We start from the raw sequence: 19,848 nt of genomic DNA, 5'->3' as shown, positions 1-19,848 counted from the left end.
ACATTTAGCAATATACAAAACTTTGCTCTAGCCTCGTCTCTCTCACTTCTTTCTTTCTGTCGTTTTTTTGCCCTAGTCAATCATTTCCTACTTGCTTTAGACCTCGCTGCCTCATCCAAGTGTCAATCCTACGGACAGGATTTAAACAACTGCATGTGAGGGTCACCAATTCTACCTGGACACACATCTGGAGTGGTCACAGTTGGCTTACACCCTTGCCATCAGTCCCCAGCACTTCCCGACATTCGGAATCTTCCTGCCCATCCCCAGAATGGAAATAGACTCTATTATTTGATGGGGTGACCATTCCCACACCCATTATTTGGATAACAAACCTTGCTAGAGACAAGTTTAAAAAAAAAACAATTAGTAAGTCCCTTTAACTTTCTTCCTGGGTAGCTCAGAGCAGAGTACAGGGGATTGACTGTTTAAGTCCTGGAGACTACAGGGTTACCCTAGAGAATTGGCAAACTGAAGCTGTGCTGAAGTTCTTGTTTATATGAAGTTTAACGGTGGGAATTCATCTGACAACCTTACATTATGAGTTAGCCATCTAACGCAGAGTTGACAGGAAAATACTGTTCTACTTCTATTAAAACTATTTTCTTTTGCTCTCTAAGAAGGGAAAGACTTTTTTTAAAAAAAAAATTCACAGAATCAAATTATTCCTCTTCCACGTTTTCATCCTTCTCTACACCTCCCTTTCTCCTTCATCGCAATTAGGTAGGTTTTTTTGATTCTTTGTTATTCAATTCTTCGGGCTCCTTCAGCTCGCCTGGTTCATTGTCATCCTGCTCAGCTCCATCATTCCTGACGTCCGTGGTCTGCGATGAGAGATGAAGCACAAGCAGCAGTTAGTGATAGTCACACCATAGAAGAGTCATGCAAAAAGACCATTCCAACAAGAGAGAATCTAGCCATCACCCCCTGACGTTCAATGCCATTACATCACTGAATCCCTCACTGGAGACTACAAGCATTCATTAAGGAGAACCCTTTTCCGTCCACAAAGTGGGGCGGGTTGTCTGCTTGGACTGCCACCATCAAAATGAGAAAAGTTAGAGTTGTTTGGGTCATTCATGATTTGGAGGTGCCGGTGTTGGACTGGGGTGGACAAAGTTAAAAATCACGCAACACCAGGTTATAGTCTAACAAGTTTATTTGGAAGCACTAGCTTTCAGAGCGCTGCTCCTTCATCAGGTGGCTGTGGAGTATAAGATCATAGGACACCGAATTTATAACAAACATTTTCAGCGTAATCTAATCAGGTCTTTTTCAATATATCATTTCAGTTACATCACACTGTAAACTTTTGCTACAATTCCGTGGCCTACGATCTTATACTCCACAACCACCCAATGAAGGAGCAACGCTCTGAAAACTAGTGCTTCCAAATAAACCTGTTGGACTAGACAATAGACAATAGGTGCAGGAGTAGGCCATTCAGCCCTTCGAGCCTGCACCACCATTCAATATGATCATGGCTGATCATTCCTAATTAGTATCCTCTTCCTGCCTTATCTCCATAACCCTTGATTCCACTATCTTTGAGAGCTCTATCCAACTCTTTCTTAAATGAATCTAGAGACTGAGCCTCCACTGCCCTCTGGGGCAGAGCATTCCACACAGCCACCACTCTCTGGGTGAAGAAGTTTCTCCTCATCTCTGTCCTAAATGGTCTACCCCGTATTTTTAAGCTGTGTCCTCTGGTTCGGCACTCACCCATCAGCGGAAACATGTTTCCTGCTGCCAGAGTGTCCAATCCTTTCATAATCTTATATGTCTCAATCAGATCCCCTCTCAGTCTTCTATACTCAAGGATATACAAGCCCAGTCGCTTCAGTCTTTCAGTGTAAGATAATCCTGCCATTCCAGGAATTGACCTTGTGAACCTACGCTGCACTCCCTCAATAGTCAGAATGTCTTTCCTCAAAATTGGAGACCAGAACTGCACACAGTACTCCAGGTGTGGTCTCACCAGGGCCCTGTACAGCTGCAGAAGAACCTCTTTGCTTCTATACTCAATCCCTCTTATTATGAAGGCCAGCATGCTATTAGCCTTCTTCACTACCTGCTGTACCTGCATGCTTACCTTCATTGACTGGTGCACAAGAACACCCAGGTCTCTCTGTACAGCCCCTTTCCCTAAATTTCTTCCATTGAGGTAGTAATCTGCCTTCCTGTTTTTGCCACCAAAGTGGATAAACATACACTTATCCACATTAAACTGCATCTGCCATGCATCTGCCCACTCACCTAACTTGTCTAGGTCACCCTGTAATCTCCTAACATCCTCATCACATTTCACCCTGCCACCTAGTTTAATATCATCAGCAAATTTGCTAATGTTATTGCTAATACCATCTTCTATATCATTAACATATATTGTAAAAAGCTGCAGTCCCAGCACTGATCCCTGCGGTACCCCGCTGGTCACAGCCTGCCATTCCGAAATGGAGCCGTTTATCACTACCCTTTGTTTCCTATCAGCCAACCAATTTTCAATCCAATCTAGTACTTTGCCCCCAATACCATGCGTCCTAATTTTACTCACTAACCTCCTGTGTGGGACTTTATCAAAAGCTTTCTGAAAGTCCAGGTACACTACATCTACTGGATCTCCCTCGTCCATCTTCAGAGTTACATCCTCAAAAAATTCAACAAGATTAGTCAAGCATGATTTCCCCTTCATAAATCCATGCTGACTCTGTCTATCCTGTTACTACTATCCAGATGTGTCGTAATTTCATCCTTTATAATAGACTCCAGCATCTTTCCCACCACTGAGGTCAGACTAACTGGTCTATAATTTCCTGTTTTCTCTCTCCCACCTTTCTTAAAAAGTGGTATAACATTAGCCACCCTCCAATCCTCAGGAACTGATCCCGAATCTATCGAACTCTGGAAAATAATCACCAACGCATCTACGATTTCCCGAGCCACCTCCTTCAGTACCCTGGGATGTAGACCATCAGACCCCCGGGGACTTATCAACCTTCAGACCTAACAGTCTCTCCAACACCAATTCCTGGCAAATATAAATTCCCTTAAGTTCAGGTCCTTCAGCCACTGTTACCTCAGGGAGATTGCTTGTGTCTTCCCCAGTGAACACAGATCTGGAGTACTCATTTAATTCTTCTGCCATTTCTTTGTTCCCCGTAATACATTCCCCTGTTTCTGTCTTCAAGGGCCCAATTTTAGTCCTAACCATTTTTTTGAATTGTACATACTTAAAAAAGCTTTTAATATCCTCCTTTATATTATTGGCCAGTTTACCTTCGTTCCTCATTTTTCCTCTGCGTATTTCCTTCTTAGTAATCCTCTGTTGCTCTTTAAAAGCTTCCCAGTCCTCAGTTTTCCCATTTATCTTTGCTATGTTATACTTTTCTTTTAACTTTATATGTTTCTTAACTTCCCTCGTCAGCCACGGCCGCCCATGCCTCCTTCTGGGATCTTTCTTCCTTTTAGGAATGAACTGATCCTGCAACTTCTGCATTATACACAAAAATATCCGCCACTGTTCCTCCACAGTCATCCCTATTAAGGTATTGCACCATTGAACTATAACCTGGTGTCCTGTGATTCTTAACTTCGGGTCATACATCAGTCTCCTTCTGTTTTGTACATTTTTTTTGTGATTGTTTTATTATTTCTAAGCTAGGATTAGTCCCACTATCTGAGACTTCACTGTACAAAATTCACAGGGCAGCGATCCGAGCACAAAGAGTACCACTACAGAAGGAGCAAAGAGTGGCTGATACTTCCAAGGAAGTGTTGTACTGTCCAAGGGAACAGCTTTTGTTAAGCTGAGGAAACCATTCGGCGATGACTTGGAGAAGGCTAGGCCTTTCTCCTGGAGCCCTGATCATTATCTATTCTCCAGTCGGCATCACAATGACTACCATCTGATTATGGACACATTCCTTGAAACCTCACCTCCCCCCACCTCCTCGCCCCCCCCCCTTTTAACAACAACCACCGCACTGAGAGAGTACTCCATGAGCTGTAAAACATATTGGGTAGGCCTAGGGTCATGAAAAGTGTTAAATAAACGCCCAAGCCTTCTTGAACCCAGTCACCACAAACACCTCGAAAATGAACCGAAAGGAAACTTTACTTCATAATCGTCAGTTGGGATTGAGTTGTATCCTGCGTATGGAAGCAGGGGGGTAATCTCCATCTTGTAGTTCTTTTCATTGTCAAGCGTTGGCCGGAGTTTGACCATCTCCAAGTCGTTTTGATCCGCGTGCTGGGCATCAATGGCTGCCAATTCTAATTTGGAGAGATCGTGAACTATCCCAGCTCCGAATGAGTCACCCACCACATTCACCGACGTCCTCATACGATCGCTGCGAATGCAAAGCAAAATGAAATAAAATAACATTCACCTGCCCGAACAGCAACCCTATTGTTAATTACATTGAGACCAGAATTGAGAAGGTGTGCTGAGCATGAAAAATTATGAAGAGAGCTGTGCCCTGGAGTGTCTATGAGAACTGATTGTTAGACCAGCAGCAACCAACTAAGGAACAGTTTATCCTCAGTTAGGCTGTATTCAGGAGTGAAGCACTTTAATCCAAAAAGAAGGTCCAAAATCCCAACAAAGCAGAGTACAAATGCTGGAGGAGTGAGTTGGTGAGAGAGACTGGATAACTTCACTAAAAGGTGTGATAGGCCTTTAACACTTAAGGAAAGAATTCACGTATTTGAGCTGAAGTGTATTAATGGCTCTTAGTCACTGTCTCACCACCAAGTAGAGAAATGTTCTCTCCTCCTGCCCTGTCAAGTCCTTGCATAATAGTATCATAGAATGGTTACAGCTCACAAGCAGGCCATTCAGTCCATCATCTTGTGCTAGGCAGCACGGTGGCTCAGTAGTTCACCCTCCTGCCACACAGTGCTAGGGGCACGGGGGGCTCTATTCCAGCCTCGGGTGACTCTCCGTGAGGAGTTTGCCCTGGGTGCTTTGGTTTTCTCCCACACTCCGAGGATGTGTAGGTTAGGGTGGATTGGCCATGGGAATTGAAGGAAACTGTAGGTTAATACTTAAGGAAAGAATTCACGTATTTGCATTCCTTTTGAGCAAAAGACGACAACAGGAGAAGTGCCCCAACTACATCTATTAAGGACTGCTTAAATCCAAAGAGTTATATAAAGTTTCTAGAAAAATAAGAAGCCTAAGGACTGTGAATTTAGCAAAGGAGGTTGATCAAGAGGATTAAACTATTGTATGAGTGTAAACTTCAAGGACCATAAAAGTAAACAATAACAGCTTCTAGAAGTATGCAAATAGAAAAGATTTGTCAATAAATGTAGGCCCCTTAAAGTCTGAAATAGGAGAACTGATAAAGGGGAACAAGGAAATGGCAAGACAGGTAAACAATTACTTTAGTTCTGTCCCTCAGGGAAGAAAACACAAATACTTTTCCAGAAACACTGAGACAACAAGGTGTGATGTAACATGGGTGATGTATATCTATTTATATAATTTGTTTTAGAGTTTGGATTTTGAACTAGTGGAAAGCATCCTTTGGTAGATTAATGGTGTTTGATTGATTCACAGGATGAGGGCATCCCTGAGTAGACCAGCATTTGTTGCCCACCCTTAATTACCCAGAGGGCAGTCAAGAGGCAATCACATTGCTGGGGGCCTGGAGTCACATGTAGGCCAGACTGGATAAGGAAGACAGTTTCCTTCAATTCCCATGGCCAATCCACCCTAACTTACACATCCTTGGAGTGTGGGAGAAAACCAAAGCACCCAGGGCAAACTCCTCACGGAGAGTCACCCGAGGCTGAAATAGAGCCCTCGTCCCTGGCACTGTGTGGCAGGAGGGTGAACCACTGAGCCACCGTGCTGCCTAGCACAAGATGATGGACTGAATGGCCTGCTTGTGAGCTGTAACCATTCTATGATACTATTATGCAAGGACTTGACAGGGCAGGAGGAGAGAACATTTCTCTACTTGGTGGTGAGACAGTGACTAAGAGCCATTAATACACTTCAGCTCAAAATACATCCCGTCCCCAGAACCTTGTTGAAAAAGTAATTTCTCCTCAGTTTTATTCAAACTCAGTTAATCAGGAACAAGCTCTTTTGAGCCACTTCTTGACCTTTTCTAAGGGCAGACATCAGCCAATCACAGTGCAGGGGGCCTGGAGTCACATGCAGTCCAGACTGGGTAAGGATGGCAGATTTCCTTCCCTGATTTTTACAATAGTTAAGTAAACACTCCCTGAGCCACCACGATGGAAACCCGCGTGCAATTAATTACATTTTAATGCCGCCCACTTCCACAGCAGGGATCTGATCCCACGTGAGCTCACAGCTGGAGCCTCTGGACGAACTCGAGCAGGGAGATTGTCTTTACGCCACCCTCTCTGCATTTTGCGCCATGTCCCATTCCTATCTCTTTCTCAAAGCTCTGCATTTTTCACTCAAAATCCCCCACCCCCACCCACCCTCACACTTCCCCCACACCTCCCTGAGAACCCCCAGACGCCCTACTTGCCCCTCCTGACCCACCACCTCACCCGCAGAGCCCCCATCTCCCCCAGAACCTGCTAGACCACCCACATCCCGTGAGAGCCCCCAGCCCTCCAACACCCCTGAGACCCCCATAGACTACCCCACCCCCCCATGAAACCCCTCACCACCACCCCAAACTTCCCATACCCCAAGACCTCCACAAACCACCCCACACGCACTGTGAGACCCCCCCCCCAGATGCCACACCTACCCCCAGACCCACACAAACTTCGCCACTCCCACCATCAGGCCCCTCCCCACCCCCCCAGACCCTTACCCCAGAACACAACTGCCAGACCCCCCCACCCAACCTCCGCACATACCCGCCACATCCCCAAGACCACCCCAGACCTCCCACACCCCCTCCCCAGATCACCACCTTCCTCCCAAGACCCAGCATGCACCCACACCTCAAGGCCTCCCCAGACCACCCCATCCCACCCCCCGCGTAAGACCCTCCACCACGACCCTCCCCCAGAGTCCTCCTCCAGAATGATTCCCCCCGATCCCCCAACCTACCCTGCCAGACTCAATCCCCTGCGATGAGACCTCCCCCAGACCTTCCACCTCATCAACTCCCACCCTGCACAAGACCTCCCCCACCCCACCCCAGCTATGGCTACTCACAGGAGCCAGTCAACGGCAATGAGCAGGCTGACGTCCTCAGTAGGAAGGCCCACTGCTGTCAGGATGAGCAGCATGGTCACTAGGCCAGCGCTGGGAATACTGGCTGCTCCCACACTTGCCAAGGTGGCCGTCAGGCTGCGGAGGGAGACAACAGCAAGGAATTACCGCCCAACGCAAGTGCAGAAGGGTTGGCGAAACACACAACAATGGCAGGCTGGGGTGGGGGGGGAAGTGGAGCGGGGGGGTTGGAAGTCTGAAACACACACAGACAGGAAACATTGGAGAAGCTCAGCACTGTTACCTCATAGGGACCCAGGTTCAATTCCAGCCTCGGGCGACTGTTTGTGTGGAGTCTGCTCATTCTCTCCGTGTCTGCGTGAGTTTCCTGCGGGTGCTCAAGTTTCCTCCCACAATCCAAACATGTGTAGATCAGGGTGGATTGGGTGTGGGACTAGCTTAACTTGGGAATATGGTCAATTTGGACTGAAGGATCTGTTTCTGTGCTGTAGGACTGGACCAGTACTTAACGGGAGTATATACAAATGAGAGGGGATTACGTTTAAATATGTAACACCTAGAGAGATGGGATGCAGGGAGGATGTTTTCCCTTGCTTGGAGTCCAGAACTAAGTCTCAGGATACAACAGTAGGCCATGAGCGGACTGAGATGAGGAGAACGTTCTCTCTCAGACAGTGGTGAGCCAGATGAGTGTCCCAGTGTGCGCTGAGGTCCAGTCACTGAATATAATTCATAGAAATTAATGGATTTCTCAAGTGTCAAAGGGTAGTGGAGAGTGAGTGGGAGTGTGACATTAGTGGGGAGTGTCGTCTGTGAACACGGTAAATGGGCTGAAATGCCGACTCCTGCTGCTCGTTTTCAATGTTTCCAGCAAAAGTCTCACAATTCACCACCACCCCTCTAAAACTTACCACACTTTTCAGGGTAGCAAACATATTCTTGGAGTATAGCACTTGGGGTATTATGTTGAGGTTGTACAGTTACATTGGTGAGGCCCCTTCTGGAGTACTGTGTGCAATTCTGGTCACCCTGTTATTGGAGGGATGTCATTAAGCTGGAGAGGATTCAGGTAAGATTTACCAGAATGTTCTAGGAGAAAGTGAGGACTGCAGATGCTGGAGATCAGAGCTGAAAAATGTGTTGCTGGAAAAGCACAGCAGGTCAAGCAGCATCCAAAGAGCAGGAGAATCGACGATTCTCCTGCTCTTTGGATGCTGCCTGACCTGCTGTGCTTTTCCAGCAACACATTTTTCAGCTCTGATCTTCACCATCTGCAGTCCTCACTTTCTCCTGAAGAAGGGCTCATGCCCGAATCGTCGATTCTCCTGCTCTTTGGATGCTGCCTGACCTGCTGTGCTTTTCCAGCAACACATTTTTCAGCTCTTTACCAGAATGTTGCCAGGAATGGAGATATAAAAGCAGACTAGAAAGACTGGGGTCTTTTTCACTGGAGTGTAGGAGGTTGAGGGATGACCTGATCGAGGTTTATAAAATCCTGAGGGGCATAGTTAAAGTGCATACCAAGGGTCGTTTCCCTAGGGTGAGGGAGTTCAAAACTAGGGGGCGTATTCTTAAAGTGAAAGGAAAAAGTTTTCAAAAGGACATGAGGGACAATCTTTTTCTACACTGAGTGGTTCATGTGAGGAATGAACTGCCAGAGAAAGTGATGGATGCAGATACAGTTACAATGTCTAAAAGACACTTGGACAAGTTCATTAACAGGAAAGGTTTGGAGGGATTGGGCCAAGTGCAGGCAGGTGGGACTACATTAGTTTGGGATTATGGTTGGACCGAAGGGTCTGCTTCTGCGTTGTATGACTCTAAGACTCTGAAACAAAATTCCACATTCCCAACTGGGTGAAATTCAGGCACAGGATGAGGGTGCCGCGGGCTGGGCAGGATTTATTGTCCACCCTAAAATGCTCAGAAAGCAGTTGCTAGTCAATCACATCACCTTTCCCGATTTATCTCCTGATCTCCAGCATCTGCAGAGCTCACTTTCTCCTCCCTGCTCTCCTGAATGGGTTGGTTCGGAATTTAAGCTGCCCTGTTGCTCTGAAACAGTGTCACTGTATCAGCTCTATCATCAGGAGCTGATGGTACAGTCAACACAGGGCTCTTATTCCGGAGGGCTAGGTCAATGCTCCGGGGACATGAGCTCAAATCATTCCATTAGGACTAGTCAACTGATAAATCCCAAAATAAAATGAGTCATAGACTGGCAATTTCTAAATTAGACACAAAAATTAAGCAAACCAATTTATGATTATTATTATTGCTAATGGGTTTATATTCTACCTTTATAAATAAATTAAGTTTCAGCAGCTAGGCTTGAACCCACATTGCCAGAGAATTGGTCAGGTTGTTGGAGTGCCATTATTACACAAAACCATTGCAGGACTAAGGCACACAGGTTGCATGGAGTATGGCGCCCATTGGCAAGGGGAATTGTCATCAAGAGGACCATTTACCTGACTGTTATTATCTGCCCAGGGTCCAGTGTGATCCCGTTCATCTGGGCAATGAAGATGGCCGCCACTGCTTCGTACAGCGCTGTCCCATCCATATTTATGGTCGCACCAATGGGCAGCACAAATCGGGTCACCCGCTTGTCAATCTGCAGGTTCTCTTCGAGACAGCGAAAGGTCACAGGCAGCGTACCCGCACTGTATCAGAGAGACAGACAAGGGTTCACTCAGTGTTACTGCACAGATCAGTGACAGAGGAATGCCCAATTCCAACACCCCCTCAGGACAGAGACAGCACAGGGTTGGATACACAGTAATGCTCCCTCTACACTGTCCCCATCAAACGTCATTCCCCCCCCTCCCTGAGGTAAGGGACAGCACAGGGTTGGATACACAGTCAAGCTCCCTCTACATTGCCCCCATCCAACACCCCCTCAGGACAGGGACAGCACAGCCTGAAATACAGAGCAAAGCTCCCTCTACACTGTCTCCATCAAACGTCACCCCCTCTCCCTGAGGTCAGGGACAACACGGGGTTAGATACACAGTAAAACTCCCTCTACTGTCCCCATCAAAGCTCCCCCAAGGCAGGGACAGCACAGGGTTAGATACAGAGTAAAGCTTCCTCTACACTGTCCCCATCAAACACCACCCCCCTCCTGGAGGTCAGGGACAACATGGGGTTAGATACAGAGTGAAGTTACCTCTACATTGTTCCCATCAAACACCCCTCAAGAGTAGGAGTAGCACAGGGTTAGGTACAGAGTAAAGCTTCCTCTACACTGTCCCCACTCAGGAGCAGTGCAACATGGTTGGAGTGAACCACTGGACTGTGCTGCCCTTTGGCCAATTGGGCAGACACAAGAGGTGGGCCCTACCTGGAGGCAGTGCCGAGAGCCGTGATCCAAGCCTGAAATATCCCACCGCAGAAGGTGAGAGGGTTCTTCCTGGTGATGAGGAAGTAGATGCAGGGGAGAATGAAGGCGCCGTGAATAACAAGGCCCACGATCACTGTCACCATGTACATGCCAAGTTGCTGAGCAACCACTTCCAGGTCCTTGATGGCCGCAATCTTCCCGCAGATCAGGGAGGCGATTCCCAAGGGAGAGTACCTGCCAGCACAACACATTCACCCATCAGCACACTCTCCGTCCATCCGGATGGTCTGAAACAAGGTGGGTAAGGATGCTCGAGACAGCAAAGTGGGCCCAGCAGGATTCCTGAGGCCTCCTTTGCTAATGGTGGAGATTCATCAAGGGCCGTGACAACCAATGACCCATCATACCCACGTCTCCGCCTGTACCCTCACCCTCTACGTGTAAGGCATAGTGTTTTGGTTTAAAGCCCCATTGCACAGATTGGAGTATGTATCTTCGGCTGGTCTCAGGGAAGGCTATACAGTTAGAGGCGAAAATGTGCCGCTGGTCAAAGCACACCAGGCAGCATCCAAGGAACAGTTAGAGGTACCACCTTTCCAGAAAGATGCCAAATCAAGTGCCCCTTCTAAGGTAGACTTCAAAGATCTCTTTTGTAATGTATCAAGGAGCAGGAGATGGTATGCTTGGTGTCCAATATTTATTCCTTTTATCAACATCAGTAAAACCCGAAGATGAGGGACAGTGCTGTGTACCCATTTTCTGTTGAGCTCTCCCACATTACAGCAATGACAGATTGACTCCAACTTTCCCTGGCTAGAAAGCACATTGAGATGCCCTGAGACAGAGAAAGCCCTCATCGAGCTGACGAGTTGTGAAATAGCCCTAGTGCACAGGGAGGCTGTTCAGCCCATTATGTCTGTGCATGTTCTCCCCTGGTCTCACTCCCCTGGTCTCTCCCTTCAAATCTTCTCTCTTCAGACAATTATCCAGTTCCCTTTGGAAAGTCACTATTGAGTCTGCCTCCACCTAGGGCAGCACGGTGGCTCGGTGGTTAGCACTGCTACCTCACAGCGCTAGGGGACCCAGGTTCAATCCCAGCCTTGGGCGACTGTCTGTGTGGAGTCTGCACCTTCTCCCTGTGTCTGCGTGGGTTTCCTCCCACAATCCAAAGGTTAGGGTGGATGGGCAATGGGAAATTGTCCATAGTGGCTCAGGGATGTGTTAGTTAGGGTAAATATAGAGTAATAGATTGGGGAATGGGTGTGCGTGGAATATTCTTCGGCAGGTCAGTGTGGACTTGTGGGGGGCGAAGGGTCTGTTTCCACACTGTAGGGATTCTATGACCTATGACTTCACACTAAGTCAGTGCAGTAAAATTACTGACTACGTGCTGTGTAAAAATGGTTTCCCTTGTGTTGCCATCACTTCTTCAGCCAGCCACCTTAAATCCCTGCCCTCCAGTTCTCAACCTTCTTGCCAATGGGAACAGTGTCTCCATATCTACTTCATCCAGAGCCTCCTGATTTTAAACACCTGTCCCAAATTCCCTCAAGGCGAAAAAGGAACAGGAGGAGGCCATTCTGCCCCTCAAACCTTCTCTGACATTCAATGAGATCCTGGCTGACTGTGGCTTTACTCTCTATACCTGCCTTTGGCCCATAACCCTCAATCCTTTCGCTTCACAAAAAAATGATCATCCGTAGATTTAAAATTAACAACTGATCCAGCATCCAGTGCCATTTGTGGAAGAGAGTTCCAATCCTCTCCCACCCTGTGCGTGTGGAAGTGCTTCCTAAAATCTCTCTTGAATGGTCCAGCCTTCATTTGCAAACTTTGCTGCCTCGTTCTGGAACGCCCAAGCAGTGAAAATAGAACTATTTCCCCGTCTTTTCCTGTCAAGGTCTTGAAGACTCCAATCAGATCACCCCTTAACCTTCTCAGTTCTTGTGAAAAATACCCAACTTGCATAATCCTTCCCTATAGTCCAGGTACCATTTTTGTAAACCTCCCTCCAACACTAATATAATCCTTCCCAAGGTGTGATGGCCAGATCTGCTCCCAGTACTCCAAATGGAGTTCAACCAGGGTATTGTGTAACTGCAGCATCACCTCTATGCACTTATACTCCAATCCTCGAGATTAAGGTCCTCAGCTCCGCCAACATCCCCAGGAAATCGGAATTCCAAGCCTTTGCATAAATTCCGGTGATTCTTCAGTGAGCCGTCTCTAAGGGCTGGCTGAACTTTGATGTCCATACTGGGCAAAGTCCACCAGGTGAGGCAGTGCAAATGTTTGTTATAACTTTCTCAATTTTGCACACGATGCTTTTATAAAGCCCAGGATCCCGTACATTTTCATTAACCGTGTTCCTGTCCTGCTCTACCACCTACAATGCAACTCACCCCTCCATTACCACCCCTCTGTGCCTCATTCAGTGACCTTGACACGTGCTCACCAACATCATCTCCTCCCCCCAACAATCCCTGTCTCCCCCCCATTCCCAACCAGGCGCCCCTCCTTGTGGAAATCACCCTTACCACATGATCATCGAAACCAGCTTCATTATGATTTCGTTGAGAACATTGAAGAACTCGGCCATGATATGTGCCCTTTCACCCATCTTCCCCATGGATATCCCAAACGCAATGAAGAAACCAATCAGGCCTAGGGAACAAACGGCAATTTAACAACAGAGTCAAGCTGTTGCGTTACATGTACAAACCGAGAGTCACATTGTCAACAAATTCCGAAGGAACAAGTTGGCAATACCAGGGCATGGCAGGGAGAAACTGGAATGTTGGCCTTTACCTCAAACTATTTGAGCCAGAGGAAATTATATAAAACCTTGGAGAATCAATAACACGTGGGGCTGGAAAAGGCACAGCCGGTCAGGCAGCATCTGAGGGGCAAGAGAATCGACATTTCAGACAGGACCCTTCTTCAGGACTGGAGAGGGGGAAGGGGTTTGAGAGAGAAAGCTAGGTAATTGGTGGGTGAAGGCAGGAGGTGATATTGAGAGGGCTTGGAGAGGCACTGCCTGGAGCACTGTGCACAGTTTGCTCCCCTTATCTCCCTGTCTCCTCAGGGTTCAGTCTGATGGACCTCTATTGAACTCCCTCTACAGCAAGTGCACCCTTCCTCAGAAATGACTCTGTCTCTGTATATTTACAGTGTGTGAGGACCAAGGGCCAGAGGAATCTTCGGTCTGAACGTGACTGCCTTTACTAACACGATCATCTCTGAACAGCACCATGCCCCAAGCATTATATTGTAGCTCAAGGAACGTTATTTAAGATATCACACTGTTGTGAATTGGCAGCAACTGAATCCCGGAGGAAGGGTTACATAAGATGGTAATGCAGGCAGCTCAGAAAAGGTTTGCTGGTCTGATTCCAAATATTGTGGGTGGCACGGTGGCACAGCAGTTAGCACTGCTGCCTCACAACGCCAGAGACCAGGGTTCAATTCCCAACTCAGGCGACTGACTGTGTGGAGTTTGCACGTTCTCCCCGTGTCTGCGTGAGTTTCCTCCGGGTGCTCCGGTTTCCTCCCACAATCACAAAGATGTGCGGGTCAGGTGAATTGGCCATGCTAAATTAGGTAAGGGGTAAATGTAGGGGTATGGGTGGGTTGCGGGTCGGTGTGGACTTGTTGGGCCGAAGGGCCTGTTTCCACACTGTAAGTAATCTAATCTAATATGGAGAGGCTATTCATCAGGAGAGGTTGTGTAGGTTCATTGGAGTTGAGAGAGAGGTGACTTTATCAAAACTTGTAAAATTCTTGGAAGTTGGAGGGGGAGGGCGGAATTTGACAGGGTAGATGTGGAGAACTTGTGGAAGATTCCAAGAAACAGAGGGCATAATCTCAGAATAAGGGATTGTCCATTTAAGAGAATGATAAAGAGGATTTTTTTCATGTCAGGTAGTAAATCCGTGCAATTCTTTATCGCAGATGGTCTGGGTCGATAAATATACTCAAAGCTGAGATATACACGTTTTTATTCTGTAAGGGAATCAAGGGGAGAAAGGCAGGAAAGTAGGGCTGAGGATTAACAGACTTGATAATTATTGAACGGTTGAGCTGAATCGATGGGCTGAACAGCCTGCTTCAGCCCAAACGTCTTATGGTCTTCAAGGGGCAGGTTTGGTGGTCCCACCACATGCAGGCACTGGGAGGTTTAGAACTGTCCCTCCTCATTAGTCCCCAACAGCCCTGGGGCTACAGTGGTTCAGCTCCACGCTCTCCATTGGGAATGGGTAACAAACATTGTCCCAACCAGCGACACCCCTATCCCAAGAAAGGAGAAAACAGAACTTATGTGGTGGCTCTGTGGTTAGCACCGCTGCCTCATAGTGCCAGGGACCTGGGTTCAAACCCACCCTGGGCAACTATCTGTGCATAGTTTGCACGTTGTCCCTGTGTCCTTGTGAGTTCCCTCTGGGTGCTCCCAACAGTCCAAAGATGAGCAGATTTGGGTGAATTAGCCCTGCTCAATTGCCCATGATGTGCAGGTTAGGGTGGATTAGATATGAAAAATGCAGCATTATAGGGTAAGGGGGGAATTGGCCTGGATGAACTGTTCTTCTGAGTGTTGGTGTGGGCTGAATGGCCTGGTCCCACACTGTCGGGATTCTATAGATTCTATATAAATAATGCAGTTTCCTCAGAAAAGGAACATTAGTAATTTTCTCTATGCTTCCAAGCAATTGGAGCACCCAACCATTCATCTACGTGGCCAATGTTCCCTCTCAGCTAAATGGCTTCTAGGATGCTCTGTGCACATGAACTTCGGGATGTCCACACAGCGGCAAGAAAAACGAGAGACAAAGCTTGGCTGTGCCCTCAAGTTACAGCCTCCCCTTATGTCCTTCAATAATAGACAGAAAAATCAAGGTCAAAAGTGCAGTTAACTCATTCTGCACATCTTCAGCATCTTCATCAACAGCGAAGATTCTGCCCATCCAGAAAAGCATCCAAAATGGGGTCACCCCTCTGCAGAATCACGGTATGGAATTAATCAATTTAGAAAGTAAGGGAGCGTGACTCCTACCTAGAACATTCATGCCCCATTTCAGCTCCAGTTGTTTCTTTGTCACAAAGTTCGGCCGGGTGTTGACGGAGAGTAGAGTCCCATTTGGGAAGGAAGCATTCGCTGTGACTGCATGGGTTGAGTTGTCAGACTTGGCGTCATCAGGGAGAGAGACCAGAACCTTCTTTGATACAGTTTGCACCTAATTGACCAAATCAATCCCGTTAGTAAAATGTATTGCAACGCTTTCCAATAACCGCACTTGCTTTATTCCATTAGAAACATGACATTGACAACAGGCACATGCTGGGCTTGTTTAATCTATTCGGGGACCAGATTTTACAATGGTAACCATGGCAACAGCGGAGAGAAAGTAGGCCAATCCAATTGATTGTGTTTTGCAGAAATTCTGTAAATGAAAATAACACATGGCTTAGTTTCACCGATAACTGATGAACAAGGATGATGTGGAATTATTCTTAACAGTCACTCTCAAAGTCAACAATACAACTGATATTATTGTCAATCCATCTTGTACATGTCCATCAATCCACTGTGCATCCAACTCCATGCCTTGCTATTTACAACAATTTGCATTTGTACTGTGCCTTTAAGAGAACAAACCATCCCCAGATGCATTGCTGTTGTCTTTTCTGATGAGACTACAAGGGGACATCAGGAGAAACTAACTTAATAGGAAGATTAGATTTAGATTAGATTACTTACAGTGTGGAAACAGGCCCTTCGGCCCAACAAGTCCACACCGACCCGCCGAAGCGCAACCCACCCATACCCCTACATTTACCCCTTACCTAACACTACGGGCAATTTAGCATGGTCAATTCACCTGACCCGCACATCTTTGGACTGTGGGAGGAAACCGGAGCACGCGGAGGAAACCCACGCAGACACGGGGAGAACGTGCAAACTCCACACAGTCAGTCGCCTGAGTCGGGAATTGAACCCGGGTCTCAGGCGCTGTGAGGCAGCAGTGCTAACCACTGTGCCACCGTGCCGCCCACGACGACAGTGTTTACAGAATGACCAAATGAAACAGAAAGAGATGGAGACAGGAACATTTGAGCTCAGGACCCAGAGAGTTGCCTGAGGGTGGACAGAGTGGTAGTAAGGCTAAGGGAGGGCATTCTAATAATGGTTTCAGGGTCACCGTCACTGGGACTAGTCTGAATTTCAGACTGTCTTACTACATGAAGGTGTTGCAGTGGGAGTGAACCCCCTCCCCACAGCATTAACCTAGGCTTTTGGATAAATCGCTCATGACATGATCACTTTACCACTGCCTCTCTTTATGGATAGATCGATGAATGTTTTCTAAAACCTGACTTGAGAATGTTTAATGAGTGGAATATGCAGCTCCTGATGAAGGGCTTTTGCCCGAAACGTCGATTTCGCTGCTCCTCGGATGCTGCCTGAACTGCTGTGCTCTTCCAGCACCACTGATCCAGAATCTGGTTTCCAGCATCTGCAGTCATTGTTTTTACCTTGTGAGTAGTGTCAGACTGAACCCCACTCCAGAGAGCTGGGTACAGTCGGAGGCTGACCACTACAGTGCAGCTCAGGGAGAGCCTCCAGACTGAAGATCCTGTCTGCAGTGTCCAAGAGATACGATTGCAGCATTTGAGAAAGAGCAGCGAATTTCTCTACAGTATCCTAGCAGACATCCCTCAACAAGTTTCACTAACAATTCATAGATACACAGCACAGAAACACACCCTTCGGACCAACTCATCCATGCCGACAAAATATCCTAAATCAATCTTATCCCATTTGCCAGCATTTATCCCTCCAAACCCTTCCTATTCATATACCCATCCAGGTGCCTTTTAAATGTTGTAATTGTACCAGCCTCCACCACTTATTCTGGCAGCTCATTCCATACATGTACCACCCTCTGTGTGAAAAAGCTGCCCCTTAGGTCTCTTTCATATCTTTCCCCTCTCACCCTAAATCTATGCCCTCTAGTTCTGGACTCTCCCCACCCCAGGGAAAAGACTTTGTCTATTTATCCTATCCATGCCCCTCATGATTTGATAAACCTCTATAAGGTCACCCCTCAGACTCCGACACTCCAGGGAAAACAGCCCCAGCCTATTCAACCTCTCCCAATAGCCCAAACCCTTCAACCCAGAATAGTGCACAACACTAGGGCTTTCCCAAAGTGGGTGAGCTCTGAGGCACCATTGGCCCACTATGTCGTTCTAATCAATTTACAACAATTTTGAGCCTGCTCCGATGCACCCCAATGCAATACCCATCCCTTACCCACACAGGTCTCCACCTCTCATCATCAGCTCTCTATCCCTTACCTACGGTTTCCAGCCCACACTTACAGTTCTCTGCCCCTCACCTACCGGTCTCTGCCCCCCTTATCTACTGGTCCCTACCCCTTACAGACTGGACCCTCCCTTTCACCCATGAGTCTCAATCCCTCAACTATGGGTTCTCATCCCTCACCCACCGGTCCTCACCCCTCAGTGATGGGTCTCTACCCCTCACCTATGGGTCTTTACCCCTTAGCTATGGGTTTCTCACCTACAGGTCTCCGGGTCACCCTCTCCTCTCCACCCTCGGTCTCACTAGCTGTGAAATGTTAACACCTCGAATCAGGATCACAGAGGGAAAAGGTTTGGGAAACTGACTGTCACACTGTGAGAGTTTGTCGATTGGCTTCCAGTCGCTAAAGTACTTCAGTGGTTATACAGCACATTTGAGTATCCAATGGTCATTGGAAAGAGCTTCCTAAACACAAATCCTTCTTTATCCCCAGTCTGGAGGCAGTGCCAGCTCACTACTAGAAATCCAAAAGTCTAGTTAACCTGAACGGAGATTACCTGTTGGAAACATGCTTGAACAAGGTTTTCCGGGAACAGATTCCGTATGAGATCCAGGAAGGCATCCAAACTTGACACTTCGGGATTCCTGGACATCACAGTCATCGGCTTCTTCAGCTTTTGGTTACCGGGATGGATGGCGATCACCAAAACCACACCGAGAGCAGCGGCGATCACCGTGGTGGACATGTAATACACCAAGGCCCGGGAGCCCATCCTCCCACTCGATTTAGCGTCCAGACCAGCGAGGCCTGGAGGGAGAAGGGAACAATGGTCATGAGGTGTGCTGCCTCGTCGTAATTCTTGACAAAATCCTTTCATAACACCATAAAACGTAGCGGTGCAATAGACTGTTCAGCCCATCAAATCTACCCCACCATTCGATGAGATTGTGGCTGATCTGGTAATCCTCGGCCCTACTTTCCTGGCTTTTACCCACAATCCTCAGTTCCCTCCTCCTTAAAAATCTGTCCAACCCAGCCTTGAGTAATCAGAATGATTAGCCTCTGTAGATTCATTAATTCAGAGAATAAATTCCTCCTCATCTCAACCTTAAATGTACTCTTGGATTATGCCATAACACCATAAGAAATAGGAACAGGAGGAGGCCATTCAGCCCCTCGAACCTGCTCCATATTCAGTAGAATCGTGATTCCTGATGAAGGGCTTTTGCCCGAAACATCGATTTCGCTGCACTTTGGATGCTGCCTGAACTGCTGTGCTCTTCCAGCACCACTAATCCAGAATCATGGCTGATCTCACATTCCTCACGTCCACCTTCCTGCTTTTTCCCTGTAACTCTTGATTCCCCGACTGGCCAAAACTCTATCTAGCTCAATATAGACAAGGTCTCTGCCCTCAGAGCTCTCTGTGGTAAGGAGTTCCAAAAACACACAAGCCACTAAGGGAAGAAATTCCTCCTCATCTCAATCTTACATTGGCATCCACTTTCAGGTGAGACTATGCCCTTTGGCCCTTGACCATTCCACAATCATTTCAGCTGCATCATTAGATTCTTCCCGATGCTGACTGACTTACTGTACAAACATGGAAACGTTCAAACTGGGACTGAGAGTAGGCCATTCAGCCCCTTTAATCTACTTTGCCACTGAACGAGACCTTGGCCTCAACTCCACCTTTCCACCCACCCCCAAGAACCATCCTCTCCCCTGTCAGTCAACAATCCCTTGACCTCGACCCGAAAGATAATCTACAGCCCTGTCTCCTTCAGAGTACCACAGACTCACAACCGTCTCAGACAGAGAAAAACTCCTCATCAACTCCATCTTAAATGGGAGCTCCAACACTCTCCCACCTTTTACTGCTGTATTCAGTGTTGACCTTCCAAAGAGACCTTTACTTTGCCCAAGTATCACTGAAGTTGCGAGGTCTCCTTTGGTTTTAGCACCAAAACATCCCGTCACACCTCATCCAATTGGCAGTCAGA

General features: G+C 47.3%; 1 protein-coding gene across 1 annotated transcript in view; it reads right to left on the bottom strand.

The window, feature by feature from the left end:
* Positions 1 to 719: 719 nt before the first annotated feature.
* LOC132831200 (excitatory amino acid transporter 2-like) overlaps positions 720 to 19,848 on the bottom strand; it is a 37,340-nt gene continuing 18,211 nt past the window's right edge. Inside the window, exons 3-10 of the mRNA XM_060849213.1 lie at positions 18,402 to 18,652; positions 15,571 to 15,751; positions 13,058 to 13,184; positions 10,521 to 10,754; positions 9,646 to 9,840; positions 7,157 to 7,291; positions 4,118 to 4,349; positions 720 to 824 (exon numbers count right to left, since the gene is read on the bottom strand). Of these exons, the coding sequence (XP_060705196.1) occupies positions 720 to 824; positions 4,118 to 4,349; positions 7,157 to 7,291; positions 9,646 to 9,840; positions 10,521 to 10,754; positions 13,058 to 13,184; positions 15,571 to 15,751; positions 18,402 to 18,652 (1,460 nt within the window). The remainder of the gene's footprint in view (positions 825 to 4,117; positions 4,350 to 7,156; positions 7,292 to 9,645; positions 9,841 to 10,520; positions 10,755 to 13,057; positions 13,185 to 15,570; positions 15,752 to 18,401; positions 18,653 to 19,848) is intronic.

This window comes from Hemiscyllium ocellatum, chromosome 33, assembly GCF_020745735.1.
Source record: "Hemiscyllium ocellatum isolate sHemOce1 chromosome 33, sHemOce1.pat.X.cur, whole genome shotgun sequence".
Taxonomy (NCBI): Eukaryota; Metazoa; Chordata; class Chondrichthyes; order Orectolobiformes; family Hemiscylliidae; genus Hemiscyllium; species Hemiscyllium ocellatum.
This window is presented reverse-complemented; position numbering and strand designations above follow the sequence as displayed.